This window comes from Ipomoea nil, unplaced genomic scaffold, assembly GCF_001879475.1.
Source record: "Ipomoea nil cultivar Tokyo-kokei standard unplaced genomic scaffold, Asagao_1.1 scaffold2845, whole genome shotgun sequence".
Taxonomy (NCBI): Eukaryota; Viridiplantae; Streptophyta; class Magnoliopsida; order Solanales; family Convolvulaceae; genus Ipomoea; species Ipomoea nil.
In genome coordinates, this window is record NW_017619273.1 from 2,466,207 (window position 1) to 2,493,577 (window position 27,371).

Below are 27,371 nucleotides of genomic sequence, written 5' to 3' on the forward strand. Positions count from 1 at the left end.
TACCCAAGAGGTAACTTTAACTACTCGATCAGAGTTTGTATACGCAGCGAAAAATTATTTGCTAACCCTATTTGTTTGTGAAATTCTTTGCACGTTAGATTTGCTTGTCAAATTCTTAGGTTTGGTTGTTTATGCAAATGTAAAGTAAGTATATATATATATATATATATATATATATATATATATATATATAATCCAGAAGTTCACCCCTTAACCACCAAGCAGGTAGTGAACTTCACAACACAGGTTTTTCAACTCACAACAGAATAGAGAAAATAGGTTTGAAGAAATAAAGTTTCTTCTTCTCCAACTAAGAGATCTTGACTTATTGAATCTGGATTTTTGACGTTTGAAGCAGCTCAAATCTTTTGAAAATTTGGATATGATCTTTTAAGCTTTTAGTCTCTCTTTCTATTTGTCACACTAGTCGCAAAACTAGCTAAAACTTTAGAAAGCTTTTTCGCACTTAGAATTTTCAATTGACCGGCCCCTTCTTCAGCTAAGGAAGAGGGTATTTATAGGCACTTTGGAAAATAGTTCTATGGGAGGAAATACTATTTTCAATACCTTAGTGACCAGCGGGTAGAGATTGACGGGTAATCCGAAAGTTAGGTGAGTGTGTCAGATTTACAGCTGTTGAAAACCTTAATTTGCACTGAATATTGCTTTTTGTTCTACACAAAAGGTCGTGCATTTAATGGAAAATCGACATTGGGATATGTTCATAGGACTCTTATTTCTTCGGACATATTTACTCAACCTTTTAAGGTTTTAGACTGTACAACTCAGAGAATGTCTCGAGAAGTCCTATCGAGTGGTTACCTAGGCAAGGTTGCAAAACACGATAGGCGCCCCCTAGGCGCCGATTTTTTTATTTATTTTCTTAAATAAAAAAAATTAAAATTAAAAATTATGAAATTCACTAATAAAACATAAGGTTCCTCTAGTTTTTTCTTACAAATTATTTACATAAGTGGTTGTAAAATCGTTTTGAATATTGTTGAAACCATCTAAATACATTAAAAAAAATTAAGAGCAAAAGAAGCATTTTTGGGAGAAATTAGAGGGCCAAACCGCCTTCGGCTATTTGCGGTGTATAGATCTCGAAAAAATACGTGATTTGAAAAAAAAAATTGTCCGAAACGAACAACCGAGTCAAAAATTATGCCTTCCCAAACTTTTAACACTTTAAAACGCAAAAAAAAAAAAAAAAAAAAAATATATATATATATATATATAAGGCCGAACCGGCCAGCTAGGCGATTTAGGCAGCCGCTTAGACCGCCTAGCCGGCTGGCCGCGGAGGAGGCCGATTCCGGCCTTCCTCGCGGCGGCCGCCTAGCGCCTAGGCGCCGATTAATCAACGTCTTGGCGCAATTTTTGCAACCATGTACCTAGGTTAACGTCTCGAGGCTTGGGTCATCTCGGATACGAGTAGTTGACTATACCACTCACCCCTTAACTCATCAAAAGGTAGGTCATTCTTGTCTTTGACCTTTGCTACCCTTCGGTTACGAATGGTTGACTTTACCATTCGATTTTGTATACAAGGTTACTACTCGAGGTACCATTCGCTTAGATTCAAATGTTGAGCAGAAATATCCTAAGCCTATAATATAAAACAATTTGGGGGTTCTAAACTCGTATTGTTTGATATCATCAAAATATAAGTACGAATGTTCCTAACAATCGTTATTATTTATTTTTTATTAATATAAATTTAAAAATTTTTACTTTATCAATTTGTTCTAAATTTTATGAAAACTTTTATTACAACTAAAATTTTCTACAAACCTCATTTTATAATGGTACTTAATCATTATTTACAACAAATTTACATGATAAGATAGTGGTAAAGTGATAGTGAATGTCTTCTTTATATAGAAGAGGATTAGGTGTTCAAATCTCAATATGAGCATATATTTATGTATTTATTTTGGACATATTAGTGGTAAAAATAATTAATTTTAAATATTTATAAAATAATATATGAGTTCGCAAGTAAGTATGATGATGTGACAGAGCTGATGTCAGCGTCACATAAGCTATTGTAAATCATTTATTTTTTAAAAGCCAAAACTTAACTAGATAAAAAGGGCTAATACAATCCGGCGGGTTATTAACCCAAGTGAGAGAATCAGATTGAGAGCCCGCCGCCCTAGCTAACGCATGGACTGCTTGGTTGGCCGACCTCCTAATCGCAAATTATGCCATGGAATCGTGTTCACCGAGAATGGTGAACACAAGGCAAAACGACGTCGTTTTTAGGCAAAAAAAAAAAAATCACGAATGTAGAGTTAACGGCGCGCGTTTGATCAAATTATGAATTTTCTGTTATGAGATTATGAATGAATTTTATAAAAATTCATAATCTCATAACAGAAAATTCATAATCGCATAATAGAAAATTCATAATCTCACAACTGAAAATTCATAATCTCATAACAGAAAATTCATAATCTTATAACAGAAAATTCATAATCTCATGGTTCCAAAGTGAATGTGTAGGCATGGTTCCAAAGTGAATGTGCAGGCATGGATTCATAATTTATGAATGTCCGTGATTTCGGACAGGAATATGTAGACATGGTTCCAAAGTGAATGTGCAGGCATGAATTCATAATTTATGAATGTCCGAAATTATGAATGTAATGAAAATTCATAATCTCATAACAGAAAATTCATAATCGCATAACAGAAAATTCATAATCTCATAACTGAAAATTCATAATCTCATAACAGAAAATTCATAATCTCATAACAGAAAATTCATAATCTTATAACAGAAAATTCATAATCTCATGGTTCCAAAGTGAATGTGTAGGCATGGTTCAAAAGTGAATGTGCATGCATGGATTCATAATTTATGAATGTCCGTGATTTCGGACGGGAATGTGTATGCATGGTTCCAAAGTGAATGTGCAGGCATGAATTCATAATTTATGAATGTCCGAAATCTTTGTTCACCTCAAATTAAAGTGAAACCGCAAAATGTGAAAATAAAGAAGAAAAGTCACGCAATTAAAAAAAAAAAAAAAAGATAACGGTGTACTAACACCGTTGGTGGTGAACACGGTTCCATGGCATAACGTCCCCCTCCTAATAAAACAATAGTTATGCTGTGGAACCGTGTTCACCATGCGCATACCAAACAATAGTTATGCTGTGGAACCGTGTTCACCATGCGCATACCAAACAATAGTTATGCTGTGGAACCGTGTTCACCATGCGCATGGTGAACACGGGATAGATCCATCATTTCTATACTGTAGATTCATAATTTCTATACCGTACTGTAGATTCATAATTTCTACAGCATAGAAATTATGGATCTACAACATAGAAATTATGGATCTCCATAATTTCTATACTGTAGATTCATAACATCTATATTGTAAATTCATAATTTCTATATTGTAGATTCATAATTTTTACAACATAGAAATTATGCATCTACCCCTGTGTTCACCATACTCATGGTGAACACGTTTCTACAGCATAATTTGCGTTAATAAAAGCAATAGATACTAGATCAAAGTCTAACATAAGACTAGTGCATGCATGGATTATATGGTTCATATGTGATCTATCTTTACTAAAATCTGTTAGGCTCTTCACCACTGATAGGCAATCTGATTCAAGCCAAACTCGCCTAATTCCTCTTTCTTTTAGCCATGTTAATGCTTCCTTGAATCCCAATGCCTCTGCCATCAGAGCTGATTGTGGGCATAGTAGGTTACCATTCGTAACTGCTAGGAAGGATCCTTAGGTGAAAACAAGATTGCTCCATATGTAAAACTTTTATTTTAAATATACTACAAATTTATTATTATTATTATTTTTGAAATAACTACAAATTTATTTTTAATGTGTTACATGTTCATTTTAACATATAATATATAAAAAATAAATTTATATATATATATATATATATATATATATATATATATATATATATATATATATATATTAATATATATTATAATAATAATGAATATATTAAAAATAAACTTATAGTATATTAAAAATAAGAATGAGATCCACGGTAATTTATATCGTGGACCAGGGTCTACAGTGCACTGTGGACCCTAGTTCAATACACAGAATTTTACTTTTTAAGGTACAGAATTCATGTTCATGATGCACAAAATTCATGTTCATAATACACATACACATAAACATGATATAATGAACATGAATTATGTGTATTATGAACATAAGTTCTGTGTATTATGTTAAGTGTTTATGTGTCCTCAACTATATAATGTACAGAATTCATGTTCATTATATCGTGTTTATGTGTAAGTGTATTATAAACATGAATTCTGTATATTGAATCAGGGTCCACAATGCACTGTGAATCATGGTCCACGATATAACGATTGGAGATCCACATGACAAGATGACAATATAAAGCAAATTATATTGGAAAATGTTTAGGGCTTGTTGTTTGGAAAAGCAGGCCATATCAGCCAAGATCCATATAACAAGGCCCAACTAACTCGTGCAAAGGAATTTGGCGCCGAATGTACCCGTTCTTTCCCGCCAAAAAGCCACACTAAAGTTCACCCCACCCCGAGCTCACTAGCCCTAGGCATAATCTCACTCTCTCTGGTTGACCGACGGAAGAGTTACGTCCGATCATGGCTTCCGATTCGTCTCCGGCCAACACTCACGGCGGTAAGAAAGGCCGAGCATTAGCCTTGGAAATCTTTTCTTCAACTATTTCAGTGTTATGAAATGCTTTTTGCAAATGCATTTAGTTTAATTTTTACCTTGAGTTGTTGAATGATAATTGTAAATTACAGATCCATCTTCGCCTTACGACTCGCTTTCGAGCCCAATCGCAAACACGTTCTCATCTCCCGCCGACTCCGGTCGGCGGAAACGCGGGCGTCGCTCTTCCTCCGCTGCAACGTCGCCGGCCCCTGCTAACCCTCGCTTTACCACTCCGGACGCAACGCCTACTCCGTCCAGTAGGAATCCTCGAAGACGCGGCGGAAGTAGGTTTACTTCCGCCGCTGCTGCGGCCACGCCTTCCTCCACCGATGATGCACCGCAGTCCTCGATGGGCGGTGGCGGGGGTGATTCCTCTGCGCCTTCGCCCTCCTCGGACGGCGGAGATGACGCCCCACCAACGTATGTCTGGGGCACAAACATTGTTGTTCAGGATGTGAATGCTGCAATTCTGAGGTTTCTTAGGCATTTCCGTGAAGATTCTTCTCAGGTTGAAGGGAAATACATGATATCCATTCACCACGTGATTGAAATGGAAGGTGATTCACTTGATGTGGATGCAAATGATGTGTTTAACTATGACAGTGATTTGTACAACAAAATGGTTAGATATCCACTTGAGGTCCTAGCCATTTTTGACATTGTTTTGATGGACATGGTAAGCAGAATCAACCCGTTGTTTGAAAAGCACATACAAGCTCGAATTTTTAATCTTAAAACGTCCACTCCCATGAGAAATCTCAATCCATCTGGTTAGTCACACCTTCTGTTACATTCTATCTGAAAAATTTCCATTTGCTTCTGTTTAACATTGTGCTTTTAAAACTAAATTTGCCTCTGTTTCTGTTCCTAGACATTGAGAAGATGGTTTCAGTTAAGGGAATGATAATTCGTTGTAGTTCAATCATACCTGAGATCCGAGAAGCAATATTTAGGTGCCTTGTCTGTGGATATTATTCTGACCCTATTGTTGTTGATAGAGGTTAGCCACTGTAGTACTATATATGTTAATGTAGGCTGTTTGAAATTGATTTGTAATGCTAACTTCAACCTGTGTTGTCAGGCAGAATTAGTGAGCCCACACTCTGTGGGAAGCAAGAATGTCTTGCCAGAAACTCAATGATTCTGGTTCACAATAGGTGCAGGTAATGAATACATCAGTGGTACTTTTGACTGTGCGATTGATTTAAGTAGGTGGTGAACACTAGGGAGCATGAAATGCACACAATTAGTTCCGAACTGCCTGGGCTTTTCATTTACTGACTCTGTTGCACCTTAGGTTTGTTGATAAGCAAATAGTGAGACTCCAAGAAACGCCAGATGATATTCCTGATGGAGGAACGCCTCACACAGTGAGCTTGTTGGTGCATGACAAATTAGTGGATGCTGGGAAACCAGGTGACAGAGTTGAGGTGAGTATCAACTAGGTTGCATGTTCCTTGCTGAAACTGTAATTAGTGCTGTGTTCATTCTGTTTCTCTTTATTGTTTGTGATCTAAGATGCTACATTTACTTCTAGGTCACTGGCATTTACCGGGCTATGAGTGTTAGAATTGGGTCTACGCAAAGGACTGTTAAATCACTTTTCAAGGCAAGCTATGATAATTCTTGCAGCTATTTTAAATGCTTTAATGTTTTTGAGCTGAAGCTTTCTTATCACTGTTGTGAAATCTGATGGGAGAAATATATGCTAGCATTTGAAACTAAAAGTTGTTTCTTTTGGTATCAGACTTACATTGATTGTCTCCATTTGAAGAAGACTGATCGTTCAAGAATGCATCTAGAGGATCCAATGGAAGTCGAAAATGGCATTTGTAGGAATGAGAATGAGCCTTCTCTTGACTCTGCGGATAAGGTGACTTAAATGCACTTCCTCTCTAATGAAGTATGATACCCCACTTCCTTGCTTATAATGTGAGCTCTTAATATCAGGTGGAGCAGTTAAAGGAATTGTCTAAGCAGCCTGATATATATGAAAGGTTGACCAGATCCCTGGCACCAAATATATGGGAGTTGGATGATGTCAAGAAAGGTCTTCTTTGCCAGGTATTGTACACTCCATAGAATTGATTTATTTTTGTCCCAATATAGTAAAACGTCAGATCAATGACTATTAATTTATCAAAATCTACAAAAAGTTGATGCTAACATTATATATGTGGCTTCATTTAGCTTTTTGGTGGCAATGCATTGAAATTGCCATCTGGTGCAAGCTTCAGAGGAGATATTAATATCCTTCTTGTTGGTGATCCTGGGACTAGTAAATCCCAGCTCCTGCAATACATTCACAAACTTTCACCTCGTGGTATTTACACAAGTGGACGAGGAAGTTCTGCTGTTGGGTTGACTGCCTATGTTGCCAAAGATCCTGAGACTGGAGAAACTGTAAGTCATAAAGATAGTAGTTTCCTGTCATCTCTTTTTTCAATAAATTAGCTCTGTCCCTTCTGTTCAACCTTGGATACATGGATTTGACTTGGAGCATAACTTTCTAGGTTCTGGAGAGTGGAGCCCTGGTTCTAAGTGACAGAGGAATATGCTGTATTGATGAATTTGACAAGATGTCTGATAATGCAAGGAGCATGTTGCATGAAGTGAGACTCTAACCAGTTCTTTTGATTCAGGAAACAAATGTCAGGAATTGCCAATTCTTGTTATGGAGTGAAATTTACTTTTTTTTTTTTTTTTTTTTTTTTGGTGGGTGTTTCCCATTATCCCTCAGGTCATGGAGCAGCAGACTGTTTCAATAGCGAAGGCAGGGATTATTGCTTCACTTAATGCAAGAACTTCTGTACTAGCTTGTGCAAATCCAATTGGCTCACGCTACAATCCTCGTCTCTCTGTTATTGATAACATCCATCTCCCCCCCACCCTATTGTCCAGGTACAATTCTGAATATGTTATCTTAGCTTGGTTCTATTGTATTTCCAATGATTTCACAGTCCGCATAGAAATAATCTTATGTCATTTGTTTATACTTGTGTGCCCTTGCAATGCTGCAACTGTGTTTATTTGTTTATTCATTTTCAAAATTTTGTTGACGTTTTATACTCAATATACAAGTCTCATTTTACTCCACCTGTTCATTTCAGATTTGATTTAATTTATTTAATGCTGGACAAGGCAGATGAGCAGACAGACAGGCGTTTAGCAAAGCATATAGTTGCCTTACACTTCGAAAATCCTGAGGTTTGATAGTTTTTCAGTTGTGTGGTTTTATAAGGAATGTATGGGGATATCAGTAGTTCATTTGCTGACTTTTATCTTTCACAGAATTTGATGCAAGAATTTATAGATCTTCCAACATTAACTGCTTATGTGAGTTATGCACGAAAGCATATACACCCACAGTTGTCTGATGAAGCAGCTGAAGAGTTGACAAGAGGATATGTCGAGATGAGAAGAAGAGGAAACTTCCCAGGCAGTAGCAAGAAGGTAGAAAAAATTATGTGAACATTCACAATTTCCTTGTGCTTTTATGTATGGAAATTGAAAATTATTTCCTTTTACATGCTGGAGATTTTATCTAATCCTTTGGATCCTACAGGTCATTACAGCCACACCCAGGCAAATTGAGAGTCTAATACGCCTCAGTGAAGCTCTTGCTCGTATACGATTCTCAGTATGGGTCAGTACACTTTCCCTTAGTGCCCAGCTTCTGGTGTAAAATTCTATGACTGATTACTATCCTCAATAATGCAGGTTGAAAAGCAAGATGTTGTGGAGGCCTTTCGGCTTCTAGAAGTTGCATTGCAGCAATCTGCAACAGATCATTCCACAGGTAAACTTTTTTATTACTTAACAGGGTACACAGATGCAAGACACAGATAATTAAGTAATGAAGAATCTAATAAACGCATTTCGCTGAGTGCTATTTAACTAAATTGCTACTATATCCTTGAAGAATGATATGAAGTTCTGACAACATTTTCTGGTGATTTGGAATGAATGTTTTATTTAAACAGGAACCATTGATATGGACCTCATCACAACTGGAGTTTCGGCAAGTGAAAGGGTGAGACGGGAGAACTTGGTTTCAGCCACCCGCAATGTAGTCATGGAAAAGATGCAACTAGGAGGACCATCATTTCGGTTGATTGAGGTGGGTAGGACATGGTTTGTTCTTCTAGAAATAGCATTTTAAAATGCAAGAGAATAATGGAAAAGGAAACCAGAAGCTAACATTATGAAATGAATGTGCAGATACTGGAAGAGTTGAAGAAGCAAAGTTCTGACATCCCACCCAACCTCAATGATGTAAATCTCTCTTTCCCATCTGCTGTGTCTGAATGCCTGTTTAGCTAACTGTCTAATATTGTCTGTTTTTGAAATATCAACAGCTGCGGAATGCACTTTCTACTCTTGCAAGTGAAGGATTTGTTCTTGTCCATGGTGATCACGTAAAGAGAATATAATGCTAACCTCCGGTAAATGCTTTGCATCTGGAGAAAGAGAGAGAGATTCTACTTGTAAAGTAGTAGTAATTGGTAAAGGCCCGTGTGATGTATGAGTACGTCTTACCCTTTGAGTTACAGTTTTTGTAATAGCTAACCTTTAAAGACAAGACTCCAGGGACTTTGAGTTTCACGAAGAGCAGATGCTGGAACTCTACTCTATTTGCATTAGACATCCTATTTACATGTTAATTATTTGGTGATGTCAATATGTGTTGCTACATAGAGAAAGTAATTCTATTGTATTACATGACTACCGCACACAGTATCTAGCAATTGTTATACCATGGACCTTGGTCTTATACGACGTCGTTTTGAATTTTAATGTTGATGGCAAAATCAGAATGATGCAGGTGAGATTAAAATGAATAAATCATACGGAGTAAGGAAACAGATCTCGAGGTGTGTTAGTCTAAAATTTTAAGTGCGTGATTTTCTTTATTAAGGTGCGTGATTTTCCTTCTTAAGGTGCGTCATTTTAACAAAGGTGTGTTGTTATAACATTTAATGTGCGTCTTTCTAACACTTAAAATGCACCATTTTTAGCTTGTGTTTCTTCCTTCTAGAGGCGCATTTTTTTTTTAAAATTATTGATTTTTTTTTTAAATTATTGATTTCAATCGTTAATCTAGATTTTTGATCAACGGTTCAGATCTAACCGCATGTTCACAACAACAACACATTAACTATGAATAACAACTTCGATGAAATTCCTAGATAGGTCTAATTGCAAAATCTTTAGCATAAATTAATGTATTTTCAATTAACAAATTAAACTGAAAATATATAATAACGGTACATAATACATTAATTGTAATAGGTATATGATATATTAATTGTAATGTATACATAATTTGTTAACTAAAAGTATATATATAATTAATAAGCGTACCTTGAAATTATAAACTCAATCATTATTCCATAGACTAGTGTAGACCATGAATAAAAGTAAACGAACATAATTTGAAAGTACATTATTCTTTATTTTGAAACATAATTTGAAAGTACATTATCTAATCCTTTGAAAGTACATTATTCTTTAAATTCAATACAAAAATGTTGTACCTTTAATATATTAAAGATGTACCTTTTTTATTTATAATTCACACACCTGTATAGAAAAATTTGCCTTATAAACGACCCTGGGTCTATTCTGTTGAAATTGAAACCCCATTTTATAGAAGGGAAATATAAATTATCTTGTTTTTCGAATAATGTCAATAAAGTACTCAATATATATACAGGCACTGACAAATTGATGTACTCTCAACACCAAACATCACTCATTAATACACATCAGTGCAAAATTTACCCAATTGCTCAAAACCATAAGCTTATAAATTCCAGTAATTCAATTCTCCGCTGTGTATACATAAAATAATTAATAAAACACAATAGGCCTACAAAAGTATTGCACATGACATTTGAAGTTAGACCCCTAACAACAAACTCCCACATCTTCCTGATGAGTTAAAAGATCAATCAAGATGAAATGGTAACAATATGCACCAATATCCTCAAATATCACATCATTGTGCTTGATAAATTAATTCCCATGGATAGTATACCGGTCAAACTTCTTGTTCGGGTCATAAATCTGCAATAAAAGATGCATTTAACAGATAATCAACAACCAAATCCTTCCATGCTACACCAGGTTCCAAGTTAGGGTCACAAGCATAGAGTACTACTACACCCCATGCCCTCTTTTTTTTTTTGGTGTGAACCACGAGGTGGTCCGGGTCTTTTTCTGTCCGTTTAACGGTCCAGGTCCACCCGACCAATCCCCGTTCGCTCTGGGAGGCACGGGAGCTGGCCCAAAGGGAATCGTCACTTGTGGGAATTGAACCCAGGTTATCCCGGAATTCTCCCCCACAAAGAGAGCTCATTTGCCACTTGAGCTAAGAATGGTGATTCATGACCCCAACTCTCATGCAAGCACACGGTATGACAATTTTCACACGCATAAATGGAGAAAAAGGTTTACCTCCCACCGATAAGCAGGGAAAATATGCTTATTTTTCTCGTACCAATGTCTTTCTACAACTTTCCCAGCATGTGACTGTTGGTTATATCAAAGAAAGTTATCAGTAATATTGACATGTAGATTGTTTACCAATTGGATTTCTTTACAGTTATACTAAGAATGATGATAGCAACAATCAATTAATAATGGTTCTAAAAAGTGTAAAAGGTGGACCTGTGGCGCATTGAATTTTAAGATTTTAAAAATGAAAAATATTTCACCTCAAATCACTATTCAAGCACAAAGAAAAACAAAAACAAAAAATACAAACAAACCATTTACACCCCAAGGTAGCTATAAATAACCATAGCCATGTTCAGCTACAAGCATAAATTTTAGTAACTCTCAAAATTCATGTGACACACTAGACAGTCAGAGTAATATAAATCTGTAAAATAATAATATAACTATCTTCCAAAGTTCAGATAGTCTTATACAATCTATCACACTTTTAGCTCACAAATAACAAATATGCATCAATCAATCAATTGGCGAAAGGATTATGGAAACATGGATATAGGTTGACTAAGTGAACATAAATGAGGAGAACATACCTCATCCTTCTCTATAGTTGCATCTGCTGTTGTGCGCACATCTTCATGGACATCAAAATGGAAAAGCTGTGACAAAATGTATACAACAAATAAATAGTTTGAATTAATTTTCATTCCAAGGTCATCTTTACCCAAGAAAAGGCTAATGAATTCTCCCATACTAAATCACATGCACTATGGAGAGGGTGACAATAAAAAGGATATAGTTCTGAAGGTTACCGGTCCACTCTTCCCCCTTGCCTTATTAACTATCAGCTCGTAGAAAGTGTGTTGCTGAGCATCCATTGTCATCAGGAAATAAGAGTTAGCAGGAACCGAGGCAAAGTATACATAACATAAGGAATCCATAATACATATATCTTACATGAGGAATAATAAGATCTTCTTTCACATAAAGCAGGTTCTCCACTGAAGTAGTTCGAACCTCTCGAAACTCAGGGGCAAGCTGTTGTTGAACAGCACGAAGGAATTCTCCCATAGTGTCCCCCTTCCGGACCTACAAATAGAGGCATAAATGCAAAATTCAAAATATTTTATTTAAAATAAAAAGGCGATTCTAAGTTCTAACCCAAAAGTTGTGCTTACTAACTTGGATAACTCGTCTATGGCCTGTTCCATCCCAATAACTATAGGTGATTTGAAGAGGTTCATCTGAAACAATAGATCCAAGAGAAAAATGATATTCAAACTTCAGCAATTATAGCATGCCTACAAGAAAATGTACTTTGGTAGAATGATGTATTTACTTTTGATTAGTTGTTGTTCACGAAACCACTGTTTCTTGAGCCTTTCGCGTTCAGCCTGCTCCTCTGCCTCCCTCTCACTGAAGAAGTCAACTTTGAATTCAAAGGGCCATTGTATGAGTAATAAAAGCAATCCTCTCACGTGGGGGAAGAGAAAGGAAGGGGGTTGGTGGGGGGGGGGGGGGGGAGGGGGGTACAAAAGGATGCCAAACCTATCTGGCAAAAAGCTGGTCTCCACTGTTGGATCCTTCCCAAATTTTCTCCTCGCAAGGGTCTCTAATTCTTTGATTTCTATGCAAAATATGGACCTGGTAAATATGGTGATACATATACAAAATTCTCTCAAACTGTAAAGCTAGAATATAATACTTTGCAAATTTAATCATCCAAGTAACACTTGGTCACCACACTGATGGGAACATGATTTCAAAAGAAAAATGATAACAAATATGATTTCTCAATGAAAAGGAAAGCAAAACTAAGATAAGTATGAATACATATCACTCCCTGGTTTTACTAATAAAACCAGAACCTAGTAATAACAACACACAATTTCATAATGTCAAGGCCGGGAAAATGATAGGCTTACTGTTGTCTTCATCTTCATCTTCCTCTTCATTGCCATTGTCAAAATCATCAGAAAACGATAATCGAGGGTCTGCTTTTACTTTGCGCTTTTTAAGCTTTTGTAACAAAAGCTCATCCTCCCTACAAGAGAACAATAGGTTTGCATATTAAACAGATAACGACGAATAGCAGTAACCCCTAGCATGTATAGCATAAAAGTTTAAAATTTGTACTTACTCTTGTTGCAACTTCTGAAGCTTCTCCTTCTCTTCCTCTTCAAGTTTAGTCCTAATATTCACCCTCTTCAATAAATAAGACCAAAAGTAATGTAAGTCAGAAATCAAATCAACAAAACAGCCAATTGCCAATTCAATTGTGGTAGCATCTAAATTTAGAAGCAAAGCACGTACCTTTTCAACATATTCCTCTCTAGTAACAAGACCAACAGTTTCCTTCTTAAATGTTGTCTCCAGAATCTAAACAATACAACATAGGAATAATCACAAAGGAGAAAATTTGGAATGCTTAATTTAAAAGCGTTTTTGCTTGAAGGAAGCTTGCAAAGTAATTTCAACATAATAGATATTAGAAACTAACTTCACAAAAGCAAAAGCCCTAGAATTAGCTAAGTTATATTGAAATTGTAAGCATGTGGTTGTAAAAGTATGGATATATGACCTCAGATGTACTGGAGCCGAACTGAAGAAGACCAAGCTGTCCTGTAGATGAAGCAGTTTTGTTCTTGAGCTCCTGAATCTTTCGTCGTTCGGCTTCTCGCTGCTTCTCCAGGCGGCGGATTTTGACGGAGTCCTGGGCCGTACCGACATAACCATCGCCCATTCCCGACATCTTTACTTCGAATTTCAGACCTCCTCAAATCTCAATGGCGTCCGGTTTTAATTTAGAATGTGAGACGGATGACATCAGAAACTCTGAATCAAGAACAATGAATATATATCTTGGTGTTTATACTATAGTTGTCAAAGCGGATCGACCGCAAATTATGCTGTGCAACGGAATGCACCTTGCAAGGTGCATACGGTTGCAAAACGGCGTCGTTTTGGTTAAAAAAACGCGCGTCCCACTTAAAGAAGAAATCAGATTCGATTTCCGACAATAGCATTTTTATATATCTAGAAATTCATAACTATATAACCACAATTTCATAACTATATATCCACAATTTCATAACTATATATCCACAGTGAATGAATGAAGTAAAAATCCACAATGAATGAATGAATGAAGTAAAAAATCCACAATGAATGAACTAAATATCCACAATATATGATTGAACTAAATATCCACAATGAATGAACTAAATATCCATAAATTCATAACTATATAACCACAATTTCATAACTATATATCCACAATTTCATAATTATATATCCACAATAATGCTATTGTTGAGAGTCGAACCTGATTTTTTTTTTTTAAAGTGGGACGCGCGTTTTTAATCAAAACGACGTCGTTTTGAACCGTATGCACCATGCGCGTGGTACATTCGGTTGCACAGCATAACTATTGGCGGATCGACTGGGCGAGGCCCGTCAAAGTCCACCTTATGGGCCTACGGGTGTCCGGCCCACCCATTATGCTGTGGAACTGGGATCGTTATGCTGTGCATCCGTGTGCACCAAGCATGGTGCATACGGATGCAAAAACGACGTTGTTTTAAATAAAATGCGTGTCTCACTTAAAAAAAAAAAAAAATCAGTTTTGATTCTCCTCAACAGTATTATGTTGTTCATTCATTCTGGATTTTTAGTTTATAGATTCTGGATTTTTAGTTCGTTGATTCTGGATATTTAGACGTAAATCGAAACTAATTTTTTTTTCATTCATGTTGGATATTTAGTTCATTCATTATGGAAATTTAGTTCATTCATTATGAATTTTTAGTTCATTCAATCTGTATTTTTAGTTCATAGATTCTGAATTTTTAGTTCATTGATTCTGAATTTTTAGTTCATTGATTTTGGATATATAATTCAAATTATGCACAACATAATGCTGTTGTTGAGAATCGAACTGCATTTTTTTAAGTGAGACGCGCGTTTTTAATAAAATGACGTCGTTTTTGCATCTGTATGCACCATCCATGGTGCATACGGATGCACAACATAATTTGTCGTGGAACTGTGTGAGTTCCAAAACTATTCATAATTATGAATATATAGTTCACAAATTATGAACATATAGGCTCTCTTTGGCAAACCTAGCTGAAAAGCTATAAGCTAAGAGCTGAAAGCTGAAAAGGAGCTGAAAGTTGAAAAGCTATAAGCTCGGAGCTGAAAATTTAAGAGCTGTTAAGCTAGCTGTTATGGTTCAAAGTATTTGGTAAAATTAACGTTTTGACAACCTTATAAATGTAAAAAGACTAAAAAGGACATCTTCATAAAATTTAAATTAGTTTGTCTACATATTAAAATTTAACATTTTGTCTTTAAAAAAATTAACATTTTGAAATAAAACTATTAGCATAATCATGATCTAGCATCTCATAATGAAGTAGCAATATTGTTGCAAATCTCATAATAATAATAATAATAATAATAATAATAATAATAATAATAATAATAATTGCCGTGAAAGTTGGGAGAAGAGAAAAGGGTTTTAATTAGGAAGGGTAAATTATGTCATTTCTTTCAAATAGTAAGGATAAAGATGGTAAAAAAGTTACGAAGCTAGGAGCTTATTTTGAAACGCTATCTCCAAAATAAGCTCTTATTTTAAGCTAGGAGCTTATTTTGAAACGCTACCTCCAAAATAAGTTCTTATTTTAAGCTAGGAGCTTATTTTGAGAACATTACCAAATAGAGCTTATAGCTTATTAGTAGCTTAAAATAAGCTATAAGCTCCTAAATAAGCTCTGCCAAACATAGCCATTCTATAATTATGAACATAGATTTGTGAACATAATTATGAATGTATAGATTTGTAATTATGAATATAGAGATTTAATAATTGTGAATATGAAGTTCAAAAATTATGAATATATAGCTTTATAATTATGAACATATAGTTCAGTAATTATGAATATGGAGTTCAATATTTATGAATATGAAGTTCAAAAATTATGAATATATAGCTTTATAATTATGAATATATTGTTTACCCAGTTCGATACAGTGTGTATCTACATCTGGGGGACGATCACCGATATGTCCAATCCACTAACTCAGAATTCAATGTACAAAGGTAGAGAAGAACAATCTCACCCAAGTGCCCCACACAATGTCAGTACCCAGTCTACAAAGGTTTAGTGGATTGTTAAAGTCGGAGAGCCACGCATTCAGAAGTCCAATGAAGTCCCTTCAATGGAAAGCTAACTCTGATGCAGTCCGCTTCACTGACGTAGTCCCACGTTGTTCCCACAACTGAGTGATCTTCGCGTCCAATTGTTTAAACAGTGTTGATTCTTCTCAAGTTCGTCTTCGTAATCACCATGAACTCATTGTCTTGAGAAGAGGCATAAAAAACAGATATGTGTATCTTTTTAGTATAGAGTGTTGCAGCTTCAATCAATGCAACCATAACTTATGAAAGTACATGTGTATATATACTTCTTTATTTGGACACTCTTCAAATATAACTCTGGTTGTAAAAGGTAGGAATTTTGTGAAGGAAAAGATCTTGTATCGTCAAGGAAATTCGGTCCATACCTCAAAAGATGATTCGCTGATATTCTTTCCAAAACAGCCATCTCATAACGATACGTCCTTTATCAGTCCTTCGGTGATCTAGAGATGCGTCTGTTGATGTAACTGACCTATCAGTCTTCTTTTGGGGACGGTCAGACACCAAGCTAAACTCTATCTTAATTAATTTGCCATAATAATATTGTCAATTATATGTTGTTTTTTTTTTCTTAAAGAAATAAAACACTAACACTGGGCAATAAACTTTTGTGATTGGCTTTCCCTTGAATGGACATTTTCTAATACGCCTATAAGTACCTTCATTCAAGACATAGAAGATGCTGATCAATCGAAAATTTTTCTAAGTATTCAAGTATTCATAAGTTTCACATCTAGTGACCAATGAGAGAAGAGATCAAAACTACAAAGTTATATCCAGAATTTCAAGAAGCTTGGCCTGTTCATTCGTGAAGATCAAGTCACTAAAAGCCAAGTCTTCTTAGTTGGAGAAATAACAATGTTATCTTCAACCTTTGTAACTCTACTCGGTAGAAGTATAAGAGACGGAGTAAACTCGGTTGAATTGAAAAACCTAGACGCTCAAGTTCGGCTTAGCGTTCAAGGATTGAGTGGTCTTTTGTACTAAAGGATTAGTGCAAACTTCCTTAGGAGTTTTAAGGAAAATAATAGAGTAAGTTTAGTTTGGGCCGAACCGTTATAAAAATCTTTATCTCTATCTTTATTTTACTGCTCACTGCATACCATCTCTCACAACAAATTATAAGTTTTAAAGAACAAAATACGTGCAAACTTAACTAAACAGGGTTAAAAAGAATTTCTGCTGTGCATACTCTACGAGACGTTAAAGTTACCTCTCAGATTGCTTGAACGAATCGTGAAAAGAGTTTTAAAATCCAACAAGTATATTTACACCCCTCCCCCTCTAGACTTGTTCCCTTAACCCTCTGGGATCAACACCATTTTATCTGTCCTACTAACTATTCATTGGCAAACACACTTTTTTTCTTTGTTTATTTTCTTTAGTATTTTTACTTATTTTTAAATTTGATTTTTTGTGTTTAATAGTACTTTTAGTGTAGTTTCTTAATATATAAATTTTGTATATTAATACTAAACTTAATATTATGAAAATTTTGATTAAAAATAACTTCTGTCATGACTCGCTAACGGAACCACACACATAAAATGGGAGCGTTATGCTATGGACCTGTGTCCACCATGTGCATGCTAGACACGTTGTACATTCATAATTTATATACTGTAGATTCATAAAATTTATAATGTAGATTCATAATTTTTATACTATACATTCATAATTTTTGTACTGTAGATTCATAATTTCAATACTGCACATTCATAATTTATGTACTATAGATTCATAATTTCTATACTATAAATTCATAAAATTTATAATGTAGATTCATACAGTACAGAAATTATGAATGTGCAGTATAGAAATAATGAATTTACGGTATAGATTTTATAAATCTACAGTATAGAAATTATGAATCTACGGTATAGATTTTATAAATCTACAGTATAGAAATTATGAATTTACAGTTTAGAAATTATGAATCTACGGTATAGAAATTATGAATCTACAGTATAAAAATTATCAATGTAAAGCGTGTCCACCATGCACATGGTTACGTCCATAGGATAATTTGCCCATAAAATGAGAGGGATGGACTAATTATTTGTTGGTATAAAGTTAATGCAACTTATTGACTTATTCTACCCTTCTATCACATACACTGATACACTGATACACATAGTCACATAGGGGAAATATTAGGTCTAAAATGAATAACACTAGATTGGAAAGAAGGGGCACCAAACCAAACGCCATAGCCCATAGGTGGGATACATCTTTGTAAGACTTTCCAATTCCAAAAGGCAAAAACCCAGTAAAGAAGATGAGTGATCTCCAAGTCCAATCAACTGCGTAGAGCTAAGAAGAAGAAGAAGAAGAAGAAATCCCCAAAAATGGATCTCTCGTCTCAACATCAACAAGGACAAGAATACCAATCTTGGCAATCGCAATCGCAATCGCAATCATATGATCCATCAGCCTACAATCCTCATCATCAGCATCAATCCTATTACTACGACTCCTATTATTACCAGCAATACCCAAACGGCTATGCTTACACTCCCAATCAATCGAATGCCCATCACCCACGGCAGCTGCACGCCCCGCCGATTCATCCGCCGGGTGCATCTCCCGCCGACTTGTCCGCGCAGGCTCAGGAGAATGTGTATCACCCGCCGCCGCAACAGGGAAGTGGGGATATCTCTGCGGCTGCGGCGGCGACCTATCTCACGTCGGGGTTGCAGCAGGGGCATCGATGGTATCCACAGCTCGATGCCTATGGGCCCGTCGTTGGTGGTCCGGGTTTGGCTTCGGGACCCGCTCCGAGACCTTATGGGTTGCCTCCTCTTCCTCCTCCGGTAGGTTTTCGTTAACAATTTACCCTAAAGTTTTGATCTTTTAGTGAGTTTTGATACGCTGATGATGTTTATTCATTTGATCATATATCAATCAAAATCAATCTTTTGATCTTTTGGATGATGAGGGAACCCACACCCACTACTCAAGGGCGAGCATGGGGTAAATCCCGCCTTAGTCTTAGCATTGTGACCCTAGCGGGCAAAAGACCAGCCTAGGTTAAGCATTGGGTAAATCCTGCCTTAGTGTTAGTATTGTGACCCTAGCGGGCAAAAAACCAGCCTAGATTAAGCATTGGATAAATCCCGCCTTAGTCTTAGTATTGTGACCTTCGCAGGCAAAAGACCAGCCTAGGTTAAGCATTGGGTAAATCCCGCCTTAGTCTTAGTATTGTGACCCCAGCGGGCAAAAGACCAGCCTAGATTAAGCATTGGATAAATCCCGCCTTAGTCTTAGTATTGTGACCCTCGCAGGCAAAAGACCAGCCTAGGTTAAGCATTGGATAAATCCCACCTTAGTCTTAGTATTGTGACCCTCCCCTGCAAAAGACCAGCCTAGGTTGTCTATTGATGACCGACTCAAACAAAAAAAGGTGAATGGGCTGTTCTCGCCGGAGTCAACACGGTGACTAACTTGGCGGGGTTGCTCCCATAATCAATCTTTTGTTGTTTTGCCATAAAACGTGTGCATTATTTCAAATTTCAATATTTAGTGGCATGATCATCTAGTTATACCTATCTATTAGTATTTGTGCTCTGACATGCTGGATAGGTAACAGGTTAGGTTATAATTGGATTTGGGTCCAAGTCCAACTAGATTGTTTTTGTGTTGAGTTATTGGGTTGATACAGATGATGGAGACTAGAACATATTATACAGAATGAGTCTTCTGGAATCTCTGGGAGCATTTCCATTGTACTAGGATGCTTGTGTTTGGGACTTTTGGGTAAAGTGGGGATAACTGACCAAAGAAGATAATAATTGTTGTACTATGTATTTCATTTTCTTCAAACTAGAATGCGTGTACAACCTTTCGCCCCTCCAGTTTCGTTCATCCATCGTTTTGCATTTATTGTTTTTTGTCTTGGGAACTATCTTGACTCCAACCTGCAGGCTGCTCAGTCTTTTCACAAGTTTGGCAGTAAAAGGGGAGGCAAGCCGTTGAGAGGTGGTGGTCGGGGGAAACCTTTACGTGGAAGGGGGCGTAATCAGGGCAGAGGTGGTTCTAGGCTGTTATCATCCTTCAACATCAATGCTTCAGTTGGCAAGAACACACTTTGCAGCAGACAAGAGGCAGGACCTTCCACTAATAACCATGGAAAGGAAGCCAACTCTAACGGGCTGTTGCAGGTAACTGCGTCTATACAGAACAATGCAGCTTCTAATCAGCAATCCAAAGTTGCTAGGTGTGAATTATGCATGGTTGATTGCACTAGTTTGGAAGTTCTTGAACAACACAAGCTTGGGAAGCGGCATCAGAAGAACATGAAAAAGTTGGAGCCATTGAAAAACTTCAACGCACCTATAAGTGAATCCCTGGATGGCAAGAAAGTTGCTGATGGTTCAACTTTGCAGACTGAAATTCAGGTTGAAGAGAGCAAGCCGAGCCTCTCAGAAACTTTACCGTCTGGAACTGTTCAGCATGAAGCTGCTGCAATGGGAAGTGAAGAGCAAAAAGATGAAGCGGAAAATCCTAATGTACCCGTAGAGGCCAAAATCGAGTCACAAGCAGTGAAGCGTAGGGTGAATCAGTTCAATAATCAAAAGCGTGGATCAAAGCGTAAAACGCGAGGTGGGAAGCGGATGAGAATGTCTGACACACCGAGACCAGAAAGGGAACCTCCCAAACCCAAAGTTGTAATTCCTCTAGTATGTGATTTGTGTAATGTCAAGTGCGATACACAGGAAGTTCTTGACCGCCATCTTTCCGGTAAAAAGCACATGTCTAAGCGTAAGCACTTTGAAGTTCACCAAGCTATGTATGGACCTCTAGGGCTTCAAGTTCTGTACCCCCCTAATCCAGTCACCCTACATTCACAGGGTCATCAACAAGCCCTATATGTACCCCAAGCTCCAGATCCTTCAACAGCAGCAGTGTCTTTGCCCTCTCAAACTCAAAATGCTGTATCCTAAGATTTCATGTATTCTTCTTTTTCACCGAAACACAAATTTTCAATTGAAAATGTTACTCTGAGATTTTGATCACCAAACTTTTATTCTAATGTTATCAAGCAGGGGTCAGGGACTAACTTCTGCAGTTCCTGTTGAGGTGGATACAAAGTTAACTTTGACCATAATTGGATGTGAAATGGAACAAGATTCTAAGGTTTCAATTTTGCTCTTCCTTATAAAATACAAATGGCCATGGCCATTTCTAATTCCCTACACAAACCTTCCCCATGAAAGGAAGGAAAAGAATTCTTGGACAGGCAATGAATTTATTGCTTGTTTGTTTGGTAGTTTGCTAGGTTGTAAATGATGAGTGCTTATTGATGCCCCATTTCAGAGGTGGAATCCTGATAATTTTTCATCCCAGGAATATATCATTAACATGTTGGCAATATTAGCTGGGGAATTAGATTGATCTCTGTTTTTGATTTTTTTTTTTCTAAAAATCTTTATAACCAATTGTAATTATGCAAATGGTGTAATTTTATTCATGACCCAGCAGTCCGTTGTAAAGGTAAACGCTTCAAAAGAAGAAGGAAAGGCTATAAGGAAAAAATAACTTTACAGAATAGAGAATATCAAATAATTTGGCCGTTTCTCCCAATGTTCTTCTGAACCCAAGGATGTGATGGTAGGATGTGACGATGAGTTTGACACCATAATGCACAAGCTCATTTCACATTCAAAAAAACTAGAAGTCATCTTAATTGTGGGGATGGGCTACTCTATCTCAAGAATATAACCTTAAAGAAATTCTCATTAGCCTTCTTGACGCCAATGGAGGAGATATCTCTAATCTTCCAAATCAATTGCGTCAAAGGTTGATGGATCAAAGATACCTAATTGTTATAGATGATATATGGGGTACCAACGCATGGGATGACCTCCATAGGTGTTTCCCTGAAAGTTTCAATGGGAGTCGAATATTGATAACTACACGGCTCAAACAGGTGGCTGACTATGCTAGTTCAGGTAACAATCCTCATTACAAGCGATTCTTAAATTTCAATGAAAGTTGGAATTTATTTTACAATAAAGTATTTGAGGAAAAAAAAGTCCCCCTTAAATTTCAGACAATTGGTAGAGGTATTGTTGAAACATGTCAAGGATTACCTCTAACAATTATGGTGGTTGCTGGGCTCTTCACCTCGTTCAACCAGCCATCACTAAACTAGTGGTGGAATATTGCTGAAAATCTGAATTCGTTGCTTAACATTGATCCGGAAGAAAAATGTTCAAAAATACTTTCATTAAGTTACTACCACTTACCTCCACAATTGAAAGTGTTTTTTTTTTTTTTTTTTTTTTTGGGTGTTTTCCCGGAAGATAGTGAAATTGGTGTGAAACATTTGATTAGGCTATGGGTTGCAGAGGGATTCTTAAAGCTAGAGTTGAATGATACCATGGAAGAAGTGTGTAAGGCTTACTTACAGGATTTTGTAGACAGAGGTTTATTTCAAATTGATAAGCGGAGTTTTGGCGGTAAAATGAAGGGTTGTAGGGTCCATGATGTGTTGCATAACTTTTGCTTGAGAGAAGCTCAGAGGGAGAAGCTTTTGTTGTGTGTTATAAATGAGAATAGTGTTGAGATGCGTAGACTTGAAAAACAGCATGCTCTTAAATGCATTCTCACGAGAATAAAGAGAAGCATGTCATTGTTGTTGGAAATTTATATAGTAATGAAGATTAATGTTTGAGATGAACTACCATGAAAGCTTAAATAATATTTGAAGTTGTGGAGTTGTAAATATTATTTTAGTTTGGTATAAAGTTAATTAAAATACTGGGAGAAATTTATATAGCTATATGCTTGAGATATATAGCTACTATGCTTGAGAGTATATAGCTAATATGCTTGAGAGTATATAGCTATATGCTTGTGATATATAGCGGCTAATATGCTTGAGAGTTATAGCTAATATGCTTGAGAGTATTAATGCATGTTTGGATATTTTCATGCGTAAGGTTTTGAGGCATTTTGAAGCTATATGCTTCAAAACTGCACTTAACATGCTTGAAATATGCTCTTCTACATTTTGAAGCTATATGCTTCAAAGTTACACTTAACATGCTTGGTATATGTAGCTGTATGCTTGAGATTATTGAACTACATATATGTATATTATTTATATTTATTCTTTGCAAGTTTTCATGCGTGAGGAATAAGGAATATATATATATATATATATATATATATATATATATATATATATATATATATATATATATATATATATATATAGGGCCGTCCCAATAGAAATAGGGGTCTTGTGCAATATTTTGATTTGGACCCCTTTTTTCAAGTAATTTTTATATATAAATAATAGTTGTTTAAAAAGTTGTGTCAAAAATTCAAAAATATAAATATTGTATAAAAAAAATACATCTAAAATTTTATTTAAAAAGTGACATGCGTCATGCACACTTAGATGCAAAATCATCTATCAAACTTTTGATATCAACTTCTTCCAAAACCTTCATTGACCAAAACACATTTACCTATACTTTAAAAAAAAAAAATCTTGCAACAAAAACAAAACACCTTGTCAAGTTCTTTTGAATATATAAGCCAATCTCGATCACACTTCTCTCCATTTAGCAAATATCTTGTGTAAAATGCTGATGAAAATCTTATAGAGAATTTATCTTTAAGACCTTTATTTATTGATAAATCTCTTTAGGGTCATCTTTGACAAGAATATCTATTAATTTAGAATCAATAGCATCCCAATTTCTTAGGTCATATATGTCAAATAAAATTAAATCATTTGGTTTATTACTGTGACCAACATCATCTAAACAACTATCAACATTCTTATTATTTTCATTGTCACAGTGATACATATCATCCTTGTGCACATTATCATCATTTAAATTCTTTCCAATCTCACAATCATCTTGATCTTATATATAAAGATTAACATCTAACAATTTTTCATTGACATCATCTTTTTGCTCATCTATTTGAGTTTTTTTTTTTTTTTTTTTTTTTTTTTTTTTTTTTTGTAATAAAATTTTCAAGAGCTCCCTTTTGAGATTGCGTTAGTTGTTCAATTCTTCTTTTCTTTTTTATGCCTCTCAAACCCAGATGAATATTTTCTAGAAGACATAAATCCTAAGGAAAAAATAAAAATTTATTTTTTAAACTCTATGAATAAATATTAATCAAGAAACGAATTTTTGACTATCTTATTCTGAAATCAAAATTATTAAGTCATGTAAATAAAACAATAAACAAGAATTGTGAAATAATACATAATTTTTGTCAAGAGAATTTAAGAATTTGAAAGTTTGTATGATAAAAAAGAATTGAAGAATCGGTAGAACACGAGTTGAATCTATCGTCTTTCTCGAATTTGAATTACCTAATCTAGTTCAAATACATAAACATTCAAATTAAATACTCAATTAAATATTTAAATTAATGTAAATACCTAGATGCCAGAATTCACAAACAACAAACTCAAATTAAAAGTTCAAAACTCAAATACCTAAGCAGTAGAAATTTGTTGTAGATTTGTATTTTGTAGTCTTTCTCTCTCGTCAATCATCTGGGTTTTTCGCACGCTAGGCTAGTCGGCTAGATTAGGGTAATAATTTTGTTTGTCGGCTTTGTTCAATTAGAAGTCTTCTAAGTTCTAACGTTGAGGCATGAATGCATGATATATATACTACTATTTTTTTTTTTTTTAAATTAAGGGGCCCTATGCGCCAGCCCTGGGCAGACTTGCCCAGGGACAGCCCTATATATATATATATATATATATATATATATATATATATATATATATATATATATATATATATATATATATATATATATATAAAATTTTGCATAAAGTTACTGACTCAAAATAAATTTAATTATTTCTCCAGTGATGGATATATCATTCAGGATATATCTTATCTTATGGAAGTTGAGTTTTAAATCACAGCAACTTCCATGTAACTTCTCCAAACAGATATGTTTTACATCTATAAATAGTTTGGAGAAGCATATGAGAGGTGATGGATTTTTACAAGCAATTATTTTGCAGGAAATCAAGATACTTCACAGGCTTACATCTCTACAGAGAATTCTCAAACAAAGCAACTTTGGAATTTCATTCATCTTCTTGTATCCCATAAGATTAAATCTTGAACCTTGTTGCTTTTATAGAGGGAGATTTAAAGCTTATAGGAAAGTGATTACACGCCTGAAGATATCAAATGATCCAGTTTTTGTTCCCTGTTGTATTCTGTATTATTGTTGTATCTCAAATGTATTACATACTACAAGCACTTTTACCAACAATTGTCAATAGACTCGGATCCAAAAGCTTGCCGTTGGATTAGCAATCAATTAAAAGGATTGAATTTGCCACTTATTGGGGAATATGTAGAATTTCGTTCCATTCTTTATTTTGGATGGGGAAATGTTTACACCATACCATTTCCCTGTTTGAAAGTGCTAAGGGTGTTGGACATATCTTCAAGGTTAATTCATGATCACGAAATACCAAGCGAAATAGTAGTAAATCTTGTTAATTTGATATACTTAGCCCTAAGAATGGAAAAGTTCTTTCCAGATTTAGAATGGTTTAAACGTCGAAGTTTGCAAACCTTAATTGTTTTTACTCTCAACGCCGATGTATTGCAACGGAAGTCAGAATTTAATATTTCTGTCACCATTAAGGCACGTTTATCTTAATGGTTGTTTCCTCAATCTCCCAACATTGGTCCAAAGAAATCTACAAGCTCTATCTTGATTAAATCTATCTCATTAAGGTCTAGACTTGAAAAAAATTTTAAACGTGAAGGAACTTGGGATTTACATTGACTGCAACCACATTTCAAAGTTGCAGCCTGGTTCACTTAATAGTCTTGCCAATTTGCATAAGTTGGAGAACTTGAAAATTAAAGCATCATATAAAAGAATTAAAAATGATTACTTTCGGCTTCTGCCGATTTTACCAAAAAATCTCAAAAAGTTATCACTTTGCCCATTGCATATGGCCATTATTGGCACATTGCCCAATCTTGAGATTTTAAAATTGAAGAGGTATGCTTTCAGTGGCCAAGAGTGGAATACAAGCAAGGATGAATTTTGCAGGTTAAAGTACTTGCAAATTGAAATTTCAGGTCTCAAGGATTGGAGTAGTGCTCATTTTCCCGTTCTTGAATGCTTAAATTTGACATTAGGAATTTGGAAAAATTTCCAGCTAGTTTTGCTGATATTCCCTGTTTGCGGTTAATTATGTTAAACGAATGTCTATTTTTCCTTCTTAATTCTGCTAAACGGATTCAAGAAGAATGATTGAGCTACGGAGACGATGAACTTATTGTCGAGGCCAACCTTTGTACTTTAATTTTATTCAAAGGTAATATGTAATTTCTATTATAAATTGTGGATATAATTTTGCATCCTGTACGTGTTTTGAGCCTTATGATTCAATTGATTATTTTATTCTTGGGTGTATTTCTATTTTTGTAGAGTGGAAGAGAAAGAGGAAGAAGAAAAAGTGAAAGATCACATAATATGAATCACTGAGTGCAGGTGTGACCTGTATAATCTCACAATGGATGTGAGCAGAAGTTATATAAAGAACGAGGTTATATTGGTGACTTGTTTTGTTGCTCTGATAATATGAGATGCAAGTTAAAAGAAGGATATAATAGTGGTGCCAAAAGAAGTTTAATTTTTACCTAAAGTACACTGAAATATGTTGATTGGGATTCCTCCATTGTGCTCGTCAAAATTTATTTACTTGATGTTGTTGATTCTTGAAAAAAATCAGATGATTCCAAAGGGTTCATGGATGAAATTGCACCCGTGCCAGGTGATTATTTTAATTCAGTACTACCTACCTACTTACCTACATACTTCTGTATTATTATGTTATATTGTTGGACAATTTTAATATGTCATCGCAAGTGCACGAGTCGGTTGTAGTTATAGTGTGCAATAGCAAGGGTCGATCCCACAGGGAATTGATACAATGCAATTTAATTAATTTGAAAATAATTGA

General features: G+C 35.4%; 3 protein-coding genes and 1 pseudogene across 3 annotated transcripts; 3 read left to right on the forward strand and 1 right to left on the reverse strand.

Moving 5' to 3' along the window:
- Positions 1 to 4,539: 4,539 nt before the first annotated feature.
- LOC109160133 (DNA replication licensing factor MCM4) lies at positions 4,540 to 9,448 on the forward strand. The gene is made up of 18 exons (XM_019308312.1): positions 4,540 to 4,680; positions 4,809 to 5,489; positions 5,591 to 5,719; positions 5,801 to 5,882; positions 6,017 to 6,149; positions 6,257 to 6,328; positions 6,467 to 6,592; positions 6,670 to 6,783; positions 6,910 to 7,122; positions 7,233 to 7,331; positions 7,460 to 7,620; positions 7,830 to 7,926; positions 8,011 to 8,172; positions 8,285 to 8,365; positions 8,440 to 8,518; positions 8,703 to 8,839; positions 8,941 to 8,994; positions 9,078 to 9,448. Exons 1-18 carry the CDS (start codon positions 4,644 to 4,646, stop codon positions 9,150 to 9,152), a joined length of 2,532 nt encoding a protein of 843 aa, XP_019163857.1. The 5' UTR covers positions 4,540 to 4,643; the 3' UTR covers positions 9,153 to 9,448.
- Positions 9,449 to 10,428: 980 nt separating this feature from the next.
- Positions 10,429 to 14,012, reverse strand: LOC109159732 (protein XAP5 CIRCADIAN TIMEKEEPER-like). The gene is made up of 12 exons (XM_019307841.1): positions 13,760 to 14,012; positions 13,492 to 13,557; positions 13,319 to 13,383; positions 13,104 to 13,222; positions 12,727 to 12,805; positions 12,518 to 12,594; positions 12,361 to 12,422; positions 12,136 to 12,267; positions 11,991 to 12,044; positions 11,772 to 11,837; positions 11,179 to 11,253; positions 10,429 to 10,788 (listed from the first exon to the last, which is right to left on the reverse strand). The coding sequence occupies exons 1-12, from the start codon at positions 13,928 to 13,930 to the stop codon at positions 10,738 to 10,740; spliced, it is 1,017 nt and encodes a 338-aa protein (XP_019163386.1). The 5' UTR covers positions 13,931 to 14,012; the 3' UTR covers positions 10,429 to 10,737.
- Positions 14,013 to 18,506: 4,494 nt separating this feature from the next.
- LOC109160321 (zinc finger RNA-binding protein 2-like) lies at positions 18,507 to 21,470 on the forward strand. Its single transcript, XM_019308641.1, has 2 exons — positions 18,507 to 19,197; positions 20,308 to 21,470. The coding sequence occupies exons 1-2, from the start codon at positions 18,733 to 18,735 to the stop codon at positions 21,325 to 21,327; spliced, it is 1,485 nt and encodes a 494-aa protein (XP_019164186.1). The 5' UTR covers positions 18,507 to 18,732; the 3' UTR covers positions 21,328 to 21,470.
- Positions 21,471 to 21,949: 479 nt separating this feature from the next.
- On the forward strand, positions 21,950 to 22,657 carry LOC109159821 (annotated as a pseudogene).
- Positions 22,658 to 27,371: the final 4,714 nt, after the last annotated feature.